Source organism: Dendrobium catenatum, unplaced genomic scaffold (genome assembly GCF_001605985.2).
Source record: "Dendrobium catenatum unplaced genomic scaffold, ASM160598v2 fragScaff_scaffold_1644, whole genome shotgun sequence".
NCBI classification, from domain to species: Eukaryota; Viridiplantae; Streptophyta; class Magnoliopsida; order Asparagales; family Orchidaceae; genus Dendrobium; species Dendrobium catenatum.
The window spans coordinates 377,461-397,031 of record NW_021320106.1 but is presented as its reverse complement, the minus strand read 5'-3'; the positions used below and the strand labels follow the sequence as shown (position 1 = coordinate 397,031).

Genomic DNA, 19,571 nt, shown 5'->3' with positions numbered 1-19,571 from the left:
CTTGGCAATCAACATTATTATTACTGCACAGATTCAGAATGTTCTGTCAAGTTTTAGGTTTGTTTGTTTGGAGGTAAGAGATGGGAATTCACTTTTGAAAATATTTCAATTCTTTTGTTTGATAGAGGCTTTGTTTGGAAGAGCTTTTTCGACTGCTTTTCCAATAAGAAAAGAAGTTAGTGAAAAATGACATATGTTTGGAAGATAGGTTTTTCATCATTTTTTTTCAAATTTTTGCCTTTATAATGTTAGTTTTGGTGAAGCATTTTTTGAAACTATGGATGAGAAATGAGCTTTTAAAACCAAAGATATAAGAGCTTAAATTGCCTGGAATAGAGCTAGAAAATAGGTGAAAGTGGCTTCTTAATCCTTAAGTATTACTATTATTGTACAGATAAATAATCATTTGAAGTTAATGGGAGGAGGATGAAAAAGAAACACATTGTAGCCCAAATAAGGACAATTTAATCTTTTATGATTAAAACGCTAAAACTTTTAACACAACAACAACAACAAGTTTTTGTGTCTTGTTAAAAGTTAGATTCTCGTTTAAATCTAATAAAGAAACATCATTTTTAATAATTTCTAACTAAGTCTTTTAAGGTATACATCTAGCTTTCTTAATATAAGTCAAATCTAATACATCTACTATCCTAACCGGGTCATCGAAAGGGCGAATTATTACGTCCGGTCATCGGACGTCTGGACATTCAATCCATATGCGCCACATCACCCAAATACACTGGGACCCGGTGTATTTTGGTGACGTGGCGCGTCTGGATTGGTGTCTAGACGAATCCGGACACCGGACGTAATAATTTGCCCATCGAAAGGCTGCTGTTTTATGTAAACCATCTAAGGCAACTCTCTCTAATCTTATCTTCCATTGGAGCTACTCTAAGTTTTCACGTATATGTTCATTTCGTATCGTGTCTCTAAGAGTAAATCCACTCATCCACCAAAGCTCATAACACAACCAAACCATTTAAATATGTTTTTAGATTCGCATAATCATGCCAAAAACAATCTAACCAAATAGCCATCAATTTATTAAACAACATTTTTAAAATTTCATTCTCTCAATAACCGCTTTTATACTACACAAAAGGAGTAGAGGAACCAAACGATTAACAATGACCTCCACCTATTACATTCAGAAGAAATATACTATTACAAAATAAATAGTAACATCAAAACTCGCCTCTTAAATTCAGCTTCAATGACCTCCACCTATTTACATTGAAGTAACCTGATTCTTAGAACAGAAAGCATAAGCATCGCGAGAGCATTGGAATCTAACCAATGAAGAACACAGGGCACCAAGCGTTATATTTGAGGTATATTTTAATTTTTAGCATCAACAATTTTCTTCTATTTTAAAATTAATCTCAATAAATTAAAGCTAATAATTTAAAATAGACACTAATTCTATGAAACTTACAATATTAAATATATATGAAAGAGTTAATTAATTTTAATCATTCTTATTATTTTTATTAAAAAACTTTAAGGTTAAAAGATGATAAATATTACATGATAGAAAATTTAGGGAGATAAGAGAGAGTTTTATGTTCTAACTTTGTACCATGATATAACACAGAAAAAAAGAAAAAAAAAAGTAAGCATTGCTAGTGATTTTTATGCAAGGAACCCGATAAGGTTAAAAATCATGTTGTCCGACTCAATCAAATCAATCCACTATATATTTGAAATTATAGAATTTTGTTTTTCACAACCGAAGAAGATGGGATTAAAAAGTTAGGATTGCTATAAGGGCATCTCCAACCGAATACTCCATTTTTCACTCTGTAATGGCGGAAAACTTCAAAATGCCGCAATTCATCTCCAATGGAACTACATTTCTCTTCTTTCCGGCGCTCTCTTGTTTCGCGCCTTTCCCGCGAAGCGAAAAAATAAAGCGATTTTTTTGGCGTAGGTGAACAGTCCGACGCATATTGGCGTCGGACTGTTCATCCGCATGCCATTGACGTATTTTTTGGCGATCCATAGGAGCAAAAAGCCATTCCATACACGCGACTGCAGTTCGGCTAGAGAAGCTCTAATAAAGATTGTGAGAAGCAAAGAAATATATATCTTCAGAAATTTTTTATCGTCCGAAATGTTTTATAGAACATGAAAATTTAGTAACTCGGTTCAATTGTTGCTCGTTCATGATCGATTTTTTAATTACTCAAACACGTATAAGCTATTTTAAAATACTCAATTGTTAAATAAATAAATTTGAACATAAATATTTGACTCATTTACATTCATGAAGAAGACCGTTTAAAACTCATGAATAAACTCGAAAAAAAAAAAACTTGTCAAGAAATTTGATTAATGATTGATGCATAATTCGTGCATAATGTCGTTAAGAAACTCGATTAAGTCTTATTCTGAAAAAACAATGAACAAATTAATTAAAATACTTTACATTTATTATAAAATAATGTCATAATTATTCCTTAGTTGATAAATCTTAAAACTCATTAACATAATAACATATATTAATTAGATTAAACTATAAATATCTATTAAATTAATTCTATTTATAAAGAGGCTATTAATATGCTCGTTTAAACTCAAAAAAATTTGATGGGTTGGCTCATTTATGGGCTTGATAAAACTTGATAGGTATGTTTGTTAATAGGTTCGATAAGACTCAATATAATTGTTCGTGAATAAGACCAATAAGGCTTATCTTGTTTAATATAAGCTGCTAGTTTAAAGCTTGATAAGCACAATATGAACCGAGTATAAAGCAAGCATGAACACAAATAGAAAAACTCGAACATGCTGCCTAATAAATGAACTCAAATATGAACAAGCACTTGCTCTACTAGGATTGATTCATTTGCGAATACGGTCGTATTTTGTAACAATCAAGTTGTTATCCATATCGCCAACAATCTCACTTTTCATTTACGAACCAAAGCTCATCTTTCACCAAAAACTGGATTATTGCATTGTCTCAAAACAACACAAACATAAGCTAAATCCAATAATAGTTGTTGGTACCATTGAAACAGGCAAAGATTTATGAGGCTATCCACCTAAAGAAAGTATAGTGCTTACAGCATATAATGCATTTTATCTGCTCCTCTTTTGCAGCTTAGTCATCTGCATCAGGATCGAAGTCTCTAATTTTCACATCAGCATCCTCCCCATATTGTATGCAGTTGTCAATCATTGACAGCACATACTGTATACTGCAAAAATTAAATAAAAATGAATGATAAAAAAATAGTTGGACCCTAAAGATGGGGACAGATGATCAATTTACAAACTTGTTCACATGTCAAACAAAATAATAATAATAATATGTTGCTTTAGGATATTAACCATACAGAATATATTAGTTAAAAATAAATGGAGAATCAGTACAGGTACAGAATGTGTACATATTTATAATAAGATAAGCTTTGATTACTAAGGCTTTGTTTGGGATGGCTTTCTCACTATTTTTTAAATCAACTTTTTAAGTAAAAAATAAAAATTTTATTCTAGAAAGTTGCTTTAAGAAGCATTAAGAAAGCTGTTCCAAACGAAGCCAAAATTGAGCTCTCAGCTGAACAATTTGGATTTTTCCTTGTTTGTACCATGCAACTACAGGAAGATGGCATCTTACATTTCAATCAGCCATACAGCATAAATTAGATCTTAACGATTAAAAATGCAGTACCAGCTGTTTTTAACAGCAAATTCTCCCACAGTAAAACAAAGTACAAGTATAAAATGCACGAAGTTTCTAACAATGTCAATATGTTTTGTATTAAGTTAATTTTGCAAAGCCATTTGTAAACATAGTTGATCGGTAGGGTATTAATGCCTAGTTCCCGTAATAAATTGCAAGGAATTCAACCTCAAATCTTTATGAAGTCACTTCCAAACAGCACTTAACATTCACTTCATTCAAAACAAACTAGGCCCTATTAATTAAGAGTTAAATCTACAATCTCAGTTGCAAATTTAGATAAAGGATAATAGCAAATGAGAAGTTAGATTCAAGTGCATTAATGCATGCCAACTTTCATACTGCTTCCTAAAACAACTTTCTAGCATAAAATTTTCGTACTAGAAATTTGTTTTAAAAAAGCAACAAAAAAACTGCCCCAAAAAAAGCCTAAATCTAACATTCCAGATTAAAAGCCAAAACAAATAAAAATCAACGCCCAAAACTAATTTCAATTTGCTGCATATCATCAACGACCATTTGCCAGGAATAATGACTAATAATATGTGGTAAGTCAAGATATCCAAATGATTGCTGTAAGGGTGGACTACTAGAGTGTGAGTTGCTGAATTTGGCAAAGAAGAATAAACATACCTTTTCTCTTTCCTGAGGTCAAGTGGCACAAAATTCACCATGCTGAACTCATCAACCTACAGAAAACAAAAGAGAGAATACTATTTTTAGAAGATGAACAGTCAATAATGTAAGACTATATATACATTGAAAGAACTACATAGCCTATTTAATGTTGCATAACCGCAGTTAATTTTTTTACACTTCTATTATAGTGAGCAACAGATCACGCATACTAGGAAAGTTTTTACGGAAATGCATGATGAAAAGTTATATTGCTTTCACATTTTAAACAGAAGGCAGAGTAATATCGCTGGAGCAGTCTCAAACCCAACATCAGATCAAAAAAGTTCATGGAAAAAAAAGATCAAATGAATAACAGATAGTGGACAGCATATACTTGAAATGGTTAGAATAGTTCTAGTAGAAGATAAGATTAGAGAGAGTCGCCTTAGATGGTTTGGTCACACAAAACGGATGCCTTCCGATAACCATATTAGGAGAGTAGATGTATTAGATTTGGCTTATGTTAAGAAAGATAGACTTGGTTAGAAAATATTAGAAATGGCTTTTATTTATTAGATTTAAATGAGAACTTGACTCTTAACAGAACATAATGGAGAAAAATAATTCATGTAGCCGACCCATTATAGCGGGATAAAGGCTTGTTGTTGTTGCAGATCAAAGAAACACTTCAATAACAAGATTTTGGTTCCAAGATCCACTCATTCTAGAAACGATGCTGCAGTAATTACCTGAAATAGCTATTTACAGATATACTACAACAATCTGTATCTAAAATATGCAAAAACACCACCCCTTATAAAAGCCATCCTAGTTACTATTTCACAGAAACTAAATATTACTTCTTCACCGTATGGCTCAATGTTGTTAACGTAACAGTATTTAGATAAATATTAAAAGGTGATTGACTTGGCACTATTCCCAATATTGCGGTGAATAAAATAACATTAGTAGTTCAAATTAAGTTAATTAAATAGCAGGTAGTTGAACCCTATCTATATTAGCTCATTCTTGGTAAATAAAAGAAATGAGTAAGAAAAGAAATGTTAGAATCAACATTGATTATTCAAGATAGCAATACATTTCTCAAGATAGCAAAGAATCAAACAATTTCACTTGACATATAATACTAAAATATCAACAACACTATTAGTTAAAAAACAAAATAAAATCAAACTTTAAAATCATGTTCTTAAAATTTATGCTTATATAACCGTACTCTTTTGATTGATTTATAATGAATTTACTCAAAGATTCACATATTCCAGAAAATAACATGTTTATAATGCAATAGCAGTTTGCAGATGCTTCATGCCATCTCGTGCCTAGAACTTTTAAAAAAAAAACCATAGAGGAAAGAACAATCAAAGTTGTCATCTATCTGTATAATCTTTGGTCATATAAATGTAGAAGATCCCCCCGGCCGTCCTAAAACAAATCTCAGTTGCTTTACTAATTAAAGGTATAAAGAAAATAGCATCAACGGTGATAAATTAGTAAAACACTGGCTAGATCAAAATTGGATAACCTCTCTTTCTCTCTCCCCCTCCCCTCTCTCTACCTCTATCCCTATATTCGTCACTAAGATTGAGTGTATGATGCGCAATTTGAGTAGGTTTAAAACTAATAATTATGAGTTAATATTACTAAAAGATCAAGTGATGCTGGAGGGTTATGGATTTAAGAATTATCATCATCAACCTTATCTCAACTATTTGGAGTCAACTTTATAAATATGCTCATTTTTTATTCAGTACCATTGCGCATTGATGAGGATGTTAAAACTATTCTTCACTAATAATTTTAAAAAAAATCTATCTATATCACCTTAGGTCTATCACTTCCTTTTTTTAATTCTTGCATACTAATTTTACCTACTTATCTAATAGGTGCATTTTCTACATTTTGTTGTGATTTTCAAAATCATCAACATTTAATTTTATTTATCTTATCTTCAATAGATATCACTCCAATTATTTTTTTAATTTATCATTCATAACTTTGCCACACATCAATCTTAACCATCTCATTTTTGCCACACTTAATCTAGCGACTACTTTATTGATGAACTTCAGTACCTGTAGAAAGGAGAGAAGAAGAAGAAGGCAGAACAATGCACAACAAAACTCATTGTATATCTTACCTCTTAAGTCTTAACTATTACATGCTATATGTTAACCAATGGTCTAGATGATATGTGCAGATGAGGAACACCTAGGATTAAGTCAAGTACGAAAGGTTGTTGTGCCGCAGGTATTAGTGGAACAGAGTGCACCTCATCACATGCCTGATAACACCGCCCCTCAAGTTAACAATAGCTCTTGAATTGTTAATTTGGATAGCATGTTGACGTCACACAAAAATTACATCATTATATATTTTTCCTATGCTATTTGCGTGTAAGATTACACATTATCATAAAGAGATGCATATTATCAAATGTAAATTAACAGTCGAAGAATTCCAGAAAGCTAAATTTATATTATGCGGAATTAAAGAGTTCTTAGAGTTGTAAATATCAAAAAACATGATGCCGCGTCGAGGATAGATTTCCTTACTCAAAATTCAAATTATATTTGCTTTGAATATTACCAACTTTGGATGGCTGAAAGCTAATGTTATATCTTTAATTCCTAGGAATAATGAATGATCATTTTAATCTCGCGCTCAATCAGCCATTAGGACAACAAAATTAGATCAGCAGTCTCAAATTCAATTTTAAAAAGAAAAATATTACATTTAGCAGCCTACAAACTAAAAGCCTAAAAGGAAATTAATCAAACGAAAAATTTTATAAAGGGCATTTTTGGCTTCTAAAACATACCAATTCAGCCAAAGCTTTGTTTAGCTTTCCAAACTGAGGTGCCATATGCTGGTTCAACGCTGATAGTAAAACCCGAGCCTCAGGTTCAAGGTAACTGGTATCAATTAAAGAAGAAAGTAAGATCCAGGGTAACATACGGTTACACAAAATAAAAAATTGGTAATGGTTCTCACTAGTCAAGATCTTTTTTATTTTTCACAAGGTCCATTTTTGAAAGAATATTCACATGAGGCAGTTCCAGTTGAACCATTGCTGAGAGAGATGACATGCAGCCACTTATATACTTGGTAACATCAGTTATGAACTGTGGAAAAATGTCAAAACCATTAGCTAGAAGGGATATAAAATGAAATTTTAAAAGTAAATTGAAGCATACCTGAGAATCAAGCAAATATACAGCACACACATTGAAATTCTTGCGCTTAAGGTGTTCTATAAAGTTTCGCAGCACCGGAACATGCGTAAAAAGCTCTATCTGACCTGAAAAGTCATATAACACGGAAATAAAATGATGCATTGCCATATGAAGCCATGATCCACACAAATAATAATTTAAAAACCCACATGAAATTCATGAGTATTTTTCATCAGCATGAATATTATCACAAGTTTACTATGAGTTCCTAAGTGTTATCACAACTTATATAAATCATTTCCCTTATCCTTTATGTGGAAAAGACTTTTAGCATGATTCAATATTTCATGCTCACAAGAAAAAGTGTTAGATAGTTATCATCTTTGCTGTGAAAGAGTTAATCAGCTTTTAGTTCTGTGCACATGACAAGCACTCCATTCTTTCATCTCGTGGGTACATATATCAAGCTCTGAAGACATAGAAAGAAGGGGATTTTATGATTTGCACGTTGTAAGAAATAATCCAAATTGCCATTTTGAAGGTCTCAACTACATGAGAAAGATAATTCATGATATTCTACATTTTGATTATCAAAATTTTCACATACACCATGATATTACCAAAAATATTAATCGATATGAGGCACATGAGACAAATTGATTCCCAAAGGAAACTAAAAAAAACTTTAACTCACTTATCTCCTTAACCTATCTTCACAATATCCCAAATCTAAATAATGATGTTTCTGACCAAGGCCATGTAAATAAACCATGCAAACATTTGAATAACTCATGTGAAACTATGCTTAAGGGTTTGTTTAGCACAAAGATCCATGTGCGGTCCAACAATGCCCGCTACCAGGCTGCACGCAAATGTTGTTTGGCCACACAGCGGCGAGTAGCTGTACTGCCCACCCTACATAAAAATTGCTAACTTCCAATTTTGGGGGTGGTGCAATGGCACATCAATGGAAGACAAATGAGCCCACACTTGTTTGAGAGAATACCTGGACAATCAAAGACAAGATAATCATCATCCAAATAGTTCTCTAATTCCTCAGCAAGCCAGTCATCCAAATTATCTTCAAGATGCCTGGAATAACTTTAAGGAATAACAGATTCCAATGAAAAAATGCATATGTAGATATTATGTGTTCTGAGTACGAGAAAACAATAAATTAAACATTCATGACCAGGCAATCTGAATTACAGGCACCACAAGCAATATGGCATTTTCCTAACACAGTAAACAAACAGAACTAAAAAACCACAAGAGGTACTGAACCGAGCAAGCTTCAGTTAAAGACACGTTAAAATATTTTAAGAGCTAGAAGGATACTCCATACAGTACAAAAGACCACCATTTGGTCCAAGGCCAAGTTCCTCCATTACATCATCTAAAGATATAAGTTCTCTAATATCTGTATACATAAAATTGTGATTAGAAGTTCATCATAGTATATCATTAAACATGAACAAACTCTCAAAATTGAAGGTACCCGTGGAAACAGGATAGTCGAAGTGTTCTGCAGCGGGATCAAGGTTCACTATATGGATTGTCCTCCTCAAGGCTTCACAATGTTGATACAAGCTAGAGCAGTAAGTAGACTGACCAGAAAACTCATTGGTCAAAATTTAGCAACCAAAAAGGAACATAAAAGAAAGCAAGGAGCAATGCCCATCTTTGCGATCGCTACCTTGCCGCTTCCAGCGGGACCGATGACCAGTTGAGCATAACCCATTGTAAATAGCCAAACTGATTAAAGAAAGTCCGATATGGAATGCGAAAGAATGATTAGAAGAACCAAAATGACAGAATAGCTAGGGCAGCGTAAGCGGTGCACCAAAAGGTTGCAGTTAGCACAAACTTCAACACAGTAGAGTAAGGCATCATATGTAACGAGGCGAGAAGTTGAGATTTTGCCCTGAAACACCAAAAGAATAGCAGAGATGAAGAAAAAATTGTCGGTGGAAGATTAATCAAGACAAGTTTGATATGCAAAGGAAAGCGAATCCCACTTCGATAATAGCATATGTATAAGTGGAACATTTTGAGGCATAAGAGGAAGGTTGAGGAACTGGCTGATTTGTAACTGACGCAGTATATCAACCAAAGGATCTCCAAACCTCTTAACAAGCACATTACAAACTTCTCTAAAACTCGAAGTCCGGCATCGGAAATGAATCTTTGGAGTATATCCCTGCGTAAAATCAATCGTTAGTACTGCTATTAACTAATAACGCCCAATACTGAGTCCTAATATTGCTCGGTATAGCTCGGTACCGATCTGTACCGATCAATACCGAGCATTTAGATTAGCCTATACGTACTATTAAGGGAGAATACCGAGCTGTACAGAGTGTTAGTAATGCTCGGTACAGTTAGGTACCGAGTTGCACCGAGCAGTAACGTGCCATTAATGACTAATACCAGCCATTGTAGGCAAATACCGAGCAATACCGACTATGCCGAGCAGTACCGAGCAGTACCGACTAATTTTTATGCTCGTTGCGCCTCGGTACCAAGCAATACTGAGCAGTACCGATCAATGCTCGGTACCTCTTAACTCATTCTGTTCTTTCATGGCAGTACCGCTAGGTAAACCTTAACCCTAAATATTACATAAGAAGAATAGTGCTACCAATTATAGGTATTTTGCCGACCATTGTCGGCAAATACCTAGCAATACCGACTTTAATAATGCTCGGTAGAGCTCGGTAGCAAGCTCTATCGAGCTGTTAACCAAGCTATAACTACTATTATAGGTTAATACCGAAGCAGTATCGCTTGGTAAACTGCTCGTTACCGCTCGGTAAACCCTAACATAATTATGGAAGAAGAAGGAACTAACCTGAGGTATCGTAAATGCAGGGCTAGAAACTTCACTGAAATGGAAGAAGAAGTGCCGGTTGGAGAAGATGAAGGCACGGTATAGTTTGTTTGAAAACAAAGCAGTTTTTTTCGGGTCCGCGCTATAATATTCGGGTCCGTTGGTCGGGCCGTCATTTTTAAATTTCGCACGTGCCATATACCCACTCTCCGCCGGGTCGGGTATCGGGTAAAGTAGAATGCCAGGTGTCGCGTTAACACGCCATTCGGTACAACTTTCTTACAGTTTTTGTTAAAAAAATTATAGTACAAAAATTTATTAATGGCAAGAAAGTTGTTCAAATGAAGCCTAAAAGTCATTTCAATTTTCTTTTTTTAATAATTTTGATTCAGACCCACATAGGGATAAAGTTTTGATGTTGTTGTTATTATAATTTTTATAATTTAATCATCTAATGTCAATTTCCTTATTTTCTCATTGAATACTCAAAAATATATTAATTGCTTACAAACTTTAAAAAATATTTAATTTAAAATAGATTTACAATTAATTAACAAAAATTAAATAATATAATAACCTAACAAAAAATGTTAAATACTTTCTTAAAAAGACACTTAAATTGCACTAATATTATCTTTTACTCACAAATAAATATGATATAATTTATATTATCACCCAAATTCCAACAATTGTTTGGAGTCAGTATTATGAATCTTCATTTTTATTAGTTTTTAGTAAGTAATTTCTAAGATCCTAAATTAATTTTTCTCAAATCATTTTTTTTTAATCAAAAACAAATATATTGATAAAAATAGACGGTTACAATAAGAAAAGGCCAACCAGAAATAAATAGATAAAATACATTGATAGTGGGCTCAGTATTAAGCCGAGATCCCAGTGCCCCACCGGCTCGCACGGACCATCCAGTGAGGTGAATAAGCACCAAAGGTTGCCACCAACAAATCGAAGAGGGCACGAACCCCAGCCACATCATAGCCCCAAAACAAAACAGTAAACGACGACGAAATTTTGTGATAACCACAACAAAAATAACAGGAAACAAACAATTAATCAACATCTACGACGACCCTACCACGAGAAACCTTCGAACGTATAGCTATTTTCCTTTATAATTCTATGATACTAATTTTATCAACTTGTCTCATAAGCTTATTTTTTAATCCTTCTATCATATATGTTCAAATCATCTATGTCTATTTTAATTTTTTTTCCTTCAATAAATATTACCTCAAATTATTTTTTAATATAATTATCAATTAACTTATTTCTTATAATTTTTCCATATAAATGTTTTTACATTTATATCTTTAATAACATCAATATTTACTGGCCAAATACTTTTCTTCTTTAAAGCACATTAAATAACTTTTGATGGTACTCTATCATTATTACAAAATAAATAAATGACCTCGCAAATTTTCTCTTCTTTACATTTTCTATAACAAGCTAGTTCAACACAAAAAATATAGAATATGTAGATAAAAAAATTTATTAAATACTAGAAGTTGTGCCAATAGAGAGTAGGGGTTTAATTACTTCATTTATGAACACAATTACACAAAATCAAAAGAGTATAATGAAATGAATAATATACATATTATTTTATAAGAGAAAATTATAGGACTTGACCCAATTAAAATAGTTTCCATATACAGTATATATAAATGGTATAGAATTGTCATTCCTTAGACTTAGAGATTTGTCAATACATAACAAGTAAAAGAATATTGTTAATAGTATATTAAATATTGATGACACAAATGTCAAAGCAAAGCAATCCTTCTAAGGGGGCAAAATCAGTATCATGAACTGAATGTGGTGGATAATCCACGTTGAGCAAGTCAACGAGGATGGCCAATATGAACTATATCTTAAGTAGGGGTGTCAATTTTTGACACAACCCGAAACACGACCCGAACCCGATCCGGAAAAATCTGGGTTATGGTCAACTTGGACCCGAAACGAGTTCTGGTTCGGGTTCAACAAATCAAACCGTTTAAAAAATCGTGTCGGGTTCGGGTTGACCCAGCAACCCGAAAATGACCCGAAGTTGACATGAAAACTCCTATTTGACCCGAAAACCCAAGATTGACCCGAAAATAAAAAATTGACCCTATTTTTTACTTGAAAACTAGCAATTTTAGGTTGACTCGGACCCAAATCGGGTCGGGTTCGGGTTAACCCGAATAGTGCCGGGTCAGTTCCGGGTTCGACCCGAACCCGACCCGTTGACCCGAATTGACCCCACTAATCTTAAGGGTGAAAGAAATATAATCTTAGGTTTGGTGGGTAAGCAAATGTAGATGGTCACAAAGACAACTAAGGATAACATGGTTGATCTTTCTTCTAAGGTCTAGATAACATAATTTAAATTTATTAGGTGAGGCATAATAGAAAGATTGTAGAGTGCAATTACGATGGTCCTCTTTCTAGAAGTTAGAGGCAACACAATAAAATTAAGATAAGATAAGATAATGCACGAAAATCATGGAGCTTACTTAAGGAAGTCAGGATGGTCCTTTTCTTAGTAAAATATATAATGCAACATAAAAGTAATATTCAGGATGACATAAAGATGGTCATATATGTGAATGTGGTTGATGATATAACCTGAATATTATAGGGAGGTTTTATAAGAAGGTTGTGGAGGTGGTTGATGGCTTGGTGCCACTTAGTGTAGTTTAACAATTAGAGATGAAGGTAATAAGAGAAAAGGATCAAAATGGTCATTTGACTTTTTATGAAGGACCAAAATGTCAGATGGACCATCAAGAATAATTGGAGATTATTTTGATCCTTCATAAAGAGTCATGGAACCTTTTTTATACTTTGAAGGACCAAAAGATTCACTGACTCTTTATGAATGATCAAAATGATTCCCAACTATATTAAAGGATAATTTTGATCATTCAACTTCTTGAAGAGGAACCAAAATAGTCTTAGATAATTTCTTAGGTAATAATAATAAAATTGTACAATAAGGTTAGATAGGTCATAAAGAATAGTTGGGCTAATCCTTCGCTTAGAGTTAAGGGTAGCACAACCTAAAGGCATTAAACTATGAGTATTTGTAAATGCTAACACATCGAACAAGCACTCACATAGTGATACTATCAAATTTGATTATTATTTTTGGACTAAAAATGATCAAATTGTATTCATAGAAGAACTAGGAAACCATTCAAGAATAAAAAAAGATGATGCTTTATTGAATATCCTTTTTCTATCATGCTCAATTACTCCAAAGAGTCTCACTCTCACTCTACTCTTTAATTTCATGACATTCTTTTTGAGATCATGGAATTATCACTCTTTAAAAAATTAAACCCCCATAGTGTCCTACCCTCTCTTCATCTATGAAATCTTTTTATAATGATCCAAGCTATCTTTATAAATGCTTGCCGAAAATCTTGTCACTCATGGAGTCACTTACCGTAGGCTAGCTTCTTCTTGAGATATTTTTGAAGTACCTTTCAAACTTAACTTCTCTCTATAATATGTAAATTTTCATGTGATTCAACTCAAAAAATTATAATATTCTCAGTAGTCTCTTCTTAGCTTTCACTTCCATTGAGTTAATTGACTATTGAATATGTTGTATAAGTTATCAGATCAAGCACAATGATACTAATGAGGAAAAACACAACTTCACATAATATTGATTCAAAAATATTTATCACATAAGAAAACACTAAACAATCATATACAAGGAAAATTTATAACCCCAATAAATATTAAAAAAAAACAAAATCATATAGATGACATACTACTCAAATTATCTAAAAAAAAAAGGTTAAATTATCATATACAAGGAAGTCAAAAACTCTTCGTATGTGAGAAAAAAAATTTAGGGGAAAGAAAATCTATGCACAAACTCAATAAAATCATATTTATTATAATTATTATTTAATTAAATTAAAAATATATGTGTTGTGTTGTATATTTATATGCAAGTTAAGCCCAATGCATACTTATTCTAGGCTTGGTCGATTTGAAGACCACACTAGTTGTGGTGTCTCAAACATCACTCATACAAGCCTATGACATGGTGGGCAAGCTTTGAATACCCCTCCCAAGTAAAAATGATTTTTAGATGAAAAATTATAAAATAAGACAAAGCAATTATTCAAAACAGATTATTCATTATTTCAAACAAAAAAAGAATAATACTAGAACTAAAGTTATTGTATAGTACAACATGCTTAAATAAAAGAAAATTAAGATGAAATTAATTATTTGCCACAAGAAAATGAATGACTCATCAGAGTTACCAATTAAATCCATAGATAAACTATTTTTCCAAATATAACAAATTTTCTTCTTATTATTACAAATAGTACCAACAAAATTAGCAAGCCATTTAAAAAAATCAAGTTTATAAGTAAAAACCAAGAATTCAACAAAATACAAAACAAGTTATGAATAATATAAAGAATCTTAATTCTATTCTTGAATGACTTAGCAACCATACCTTAATATTCCATATGATAGAATTATTCATTGATATATTTACTAGACTTCACATGTGATTGGACGCTTTGAAGAGAAGTTTGGTATCGATTTTTTTCTTAGAAATTTTTTGAATGGTATAGTTGAAATAAGCAATGGTTCAAAGTGATATATCATGAAAGAGTTGCTCCCTTTATGCACAACTTTAATGTTGTTGCTAACAAAATGAAGAGAAATCTATCTATCTTAAAGAGGACAACATGCATTATGACATTAAGAAGTACTAATATTAATAGAAGAATCATCTTAGCGACTTTGATTTAAAACATACTATTCTAAAACCATATGGTAGGGAAGATGTTGCCTTCTAACTTGTAGATTATTCAAGACAACCACATTTTGGGAGGCAATCCTGCTAAATATATGATTAAGTTTTTGTAACATTAGTAGGAGCTCCTTTAGGAGAAATCTCATAAGGTTGAGCATCTAAAGAAACATTATTAGTAAGAATATAAAGAGTATTATTAGTTATATTACATTTAGTATTGATTTTATGATGACCAACATTCTCATGCAATTCATCATCAAAGTTAAACATATTATCCCGGTGGAAATGTTAACATTCTTCTTTTTAACAAATAAAATAAAATAAAATTTGAGACAAAGCATTCAAAGTTTGAGTGTTTATGAATTTCTTACAATGATTTATCGAAAGCAAAATCAAAATTTTTGTAAGTAATCATACTTATTTGAACACAATTAAAATTTGCTTGAGTGCTTGATCAAAACATTTATCTTGACTAACACTCAAGCAACTAACAATTGAGTCAAAGAAACAATGGCTTGATTAATTTTTAGAGGATATATGACTAAACTTAGAATAAATACTAAAAGAAATGTAAAACTGAATAATAGATTTATATCTTAGAATACGAAAATTGCATCCATTTTCAAAGCTTCGTTGGACAACTTAATATGTATTAGAATCTTCAAATAAAAGCTCCACTAAAATATAAATAATTAGAGAACTTAAACAAAATATGTTTAGCATAAATACATCCTATAAACTATGACCTAAGAAATTTTAGATTGAAAAGAGCATAAATCACCTCAATATTCAAACATTTTAGAGAAAACTTATTCACCAATAAAATCACAAATGGTCGGCAAGAGATTCCATTTCTTCACCTAAAAATAATAGAATTTATACCTTTAAAAGTTGTAAGGATAATCTAGAATGCTTGATTTTTATAATTTTTGTGCATTAAAATTATATTTCCTCTTGTATAGTGACACATTCGGGTATGAATTTAGGACTGAGTTTTATTATATGGAGCTCAATTGTTTTATATTTTATATTTTCACTTTGGTGCGTTTGTAAAACCTAGATGCATAAGCTTTTTATATTAATATTTTTTATGATATTTATCCAAATGCTTAATTAAAAATGTGCTTAATTTTTGTATATTCTTAATGATATAATACTTGTTTGAATGTACCAATGTAGATGGGCATTTAGGAAAACATTTGATTAATTAAAAAACTAAGCATACGAAATCAATCTAATGGTATAATTTCAATTTTAAAATAGTGATGCATGTTCTTTTCGTATCACCTTTTTAAAATGGCAAGAGTATTACTCTCTTTGTGTTTATGTTGAAACATGCATAATTAATATTGTAATTACCTATATGATCATAATGGTGGAGTCTTAAATCAATTAAAGCCTATGATATCATAGTCATGACATGGAATGATAATCCAACATACTAGAGAAAATAATCATATTACTGACATTTGATGTTGTATAACATTTTTGCCCTATTGGGTATTCATAATCCATTTGAAGCAAATTGATGTAATGATTTCTAAAGTTGCTTACATGAAAGTCCAGTATGTTTTAGTAGTTTAGTGGTAATTAAAATCCAATTATAAGATTGCATGACCAGTCTTTGATATTTTTATTGTGATAGTCAAATTATTAATGTATCTTATTTTAAAGCATTCATTTTTTCTAGATAGCCGTTATGATGATGGTAAGGGGATAATTCAGCATAAGTAACAAATCATAAAAAAATTATGCTTCTTTCCCTTGTCGATATGATTGTTCAAGTCAATTACTTCTTATAGGACTAAAGGGAAGATGATTTGAAGTTTTTAGATAGAGTTTCCTCCATGATTTCATGAGCATAAGGATATTAGTTGGAAGTAGGAAATGGGACGGAGAGTTTTAAGCATGTTTCATAATTACTAATCATGATTCCCTTTCCTCAAGGTAAAGGAAAGAGGAGAGTGATGTTGAGCTATTTACGAATATTGACACGTAGGGTTATAGTTGAAAAGCTTCATAAGGCTTATTTTTCTCTACGTTGCCTCAAAGTTGGTGTCAAGTTGAATTTAGGGGACAAAACCTCCAAACATAGTAGCTTCTTCAAGTTTGTATTTAAGAATAGTATATGATACAGGGTTTACTCAAAATTTCATCTTCAATAATGCTTTTCTTGCAATGGTGTGGTGGTAGTTTCATATGGATAAAACCAAATGTCAATGGAAAAAAATGAGCTAACCCATAATAGCAAAACAAAGGTTTTGTTTAGGTTTGAGTGAGGTTACTTAATCATGACCAAGATATAGAGATACTAAATGCATGATAAATGAAGATACAATTATTGAGTATATCAAACTTATGATTTTGAGTGGTTCATTCATCATGAAAATCATTATGGCTAGGCACTAGCAATAGCTTTTTATTACTACCACCTTAGTGTTATATGGCTATTTTTTTTATTGTAGAGGATAATAAAGGAAACTCAATAGATAATAAGTGATGTTTGAGGTCTTGGCAATATTGCTCCTTTTGAGCTTTTGGTTTGCTACATATACAGGATTTTCCATTGGTCATACTAAGAGCTTCAATAGATGCATAGATGTCATTAATAATGCTTGATGACTCGATTGCTTTGGTCATGGAGCTTTAATCATTATGTGGTAGTCATTAGGCTCCTGTTAATTGACAACACACATTTTACTTATTTGACTAAAATACAACTTTTCCTTCAATACTAGGCCCTAAGCCCCACCTATAGAATAGAGATGATAGGAAACACTAAAAGAAAGAAAGAAATCATTATCTCAAGCATTTTACTTTATGATAGTAAGAAATATTATAACTCTTTAAACTTTATTTCTACTTTTATTTTATTCTTTTGTTTCTTAACTACTTTGTCAATAAAATTCCAGTGTTAGTCACAGACAAAATTCAATCCAACATTTTGAGATCTGAAAATTACATTAAAATCTATGCTTAGTCACATGACTATAATCTTCAAACAAAATATAATATAGTTGATAGTAATGCCTACATTAAAATTCCATGCACATTGAGTTCATCATAAATTTGTGATGAATTAATTTGTCAGCAAAAAATTGTGAAATTGCAAGGATTATGAAGCATCACATTGAAGCAATTTTTTTAAAAACAACTTTTCTCATGTATTTTACCAATAAAAATTGCCCAACATATAATAAACATTCAAAAACCAAAAGATTTATTCTTCTCCATTTAAAATCCTTCAAACTTTAAAATTATTATTATCCTGTATTATAATTAGATGCATTCATTATAAAAGTTCATTGCACCCAAAATGTTTAAGAATCTTATAATCTTATATTATATTTTTTATACAACATCAATAATAATAATAATAACAAGCCTTTGTCCCACCATGTGGGGTCACTAACATGAATCTTTTTTCTCTATTGTGTCATATTAAGAGTTAAACTCTTATTTAAATCTAATAAAAAAGATTCAATTTTAATACTTTCAAATCAAGTCTGTTTAGGTCTATCTCTACCCTTCTTAGGTTTCGTTTGGGACGGCTATCTTAATGCTTCTTAAAACAGTTTTCTAGTATAAAATTGTTAATTTTTGTGAAAGAAAGCTGTTTTAAGAAGCAATAAAAAATCGTCCCAAACAAAGTATTAATATAGACTTAATCTAATACATATACTCTCCTAACTGGGGTCATTAAAAGGCTGAATCATATAAGACTACTCTTTCTAATCTTATCTGCCATTGAGACCACTCCAACCTTTTCACATATGTACTCATCATTTTGTTTCTAAATCTATTTTTTTATATATTCCATTTTTTTATAATGACGTAAATTAAAATGAATGATTTTAATAATATATTCAAAAGTTATTGAGAAGAATACAAATTTTCATACGATCAAGAATGCATTTGATTTTATACTCTAAGCAATAATAATTAATAAATATCATCATATCAACGTTCTTATTGAAAAACCTATGTTATTTACATATTTGAATACGTTAGCCAGCCAAAATTATCAAAATCAAAATGGTAACATATCATAAAATTAGACTAAGATTTTATTTGAGACAACTTTTTTACTGCTTTCAAAATATCTTTCAGCATAATTTTTTTTTTTGAACTCGAAATTTTTTGCATTAAAAAATTGTTTTAGAAAATAATAGGAAAACTATATCATATTTTTAAATAGAAAGTTATTTAAAAAAGCAAGTAAGATTTTTTTTTACCATTTTAGTATTTTTATAAATAAAACATATTTTTGGCAACTATTTATTATTATTATTTTTTAAAATTAATAAAAAAATATCTTTAAAGAAACCTAAATTTGGATAAGAATTATTATTTTTTATAACAATAATCTAATCAACAATTCCTTTGCTTGTAGATCTCCATAGTTAGGCGATTTATCGAATATATTATGCGGCT

General features: G+C 31.3%; 1 protein-coding gene across 1 annotated transcript; it reads right to left on the bottom strand.

The window, feature by feature from the left end:
• Positions 1 to 2,820: 2,820 nt before the first annotated feature.
• LOC110109500 (GPN-loop GTPase 3) lies at positions 2,821 to 9,520 on the bottom strand. The gene is made up of 9 exons (XM_020840596.1): positions 9,206 to 9,520; positions 9,008 to 9,116; positions 8,848 to 8,929; positions 8,516 to 8,601; positions 7,531 to 7,634; positions 7,328 to 7,458; positions 7,155 to 7,248; positions 4,328 to 4,383; positions 2,821 to 3,209 (listed from the first exon to the last, which is right to left on the bottom strand). The coding sequence occupies exons 1-9, from the start codon at positions 9,248 to 9,250 to the stop codon at positions 3,113 to 3,115; spliced, it is 804 nt and encodes a 267-aa protein (XP_020696255.1). The 5' UTR covers positions 9,251 to 9,520; the 3' UTR covers positions 2,821 to 3,112.
• Between the last annotated feature and the right edge of the window lie 10,051 nt (positions 9,521 to 19,571).

Coding starts and splice junctions, on each gene's coding strand:
- LOC110109500 (XM_020840596.1), bottom strand. CDS start 9,250: ATGGGTTATGCTCAACTGGTCATCGGTCCCGCTGGAAGCGGCAAG. Junction 7,635..8,515: donor TCTTGTCTTTGATTGTCCAG/GTATTCTCTCAA, acceptor ATGACTTTTCAG/GTCAGATAGAGCTTTTTACG. Junction 3,210..4,327: donor GACCTCAGGAAAGAGAAAAG/GTATGTTTATTC, acceptor TAATTTTTGCAG/TATACAGTATGTGCTGTCAA.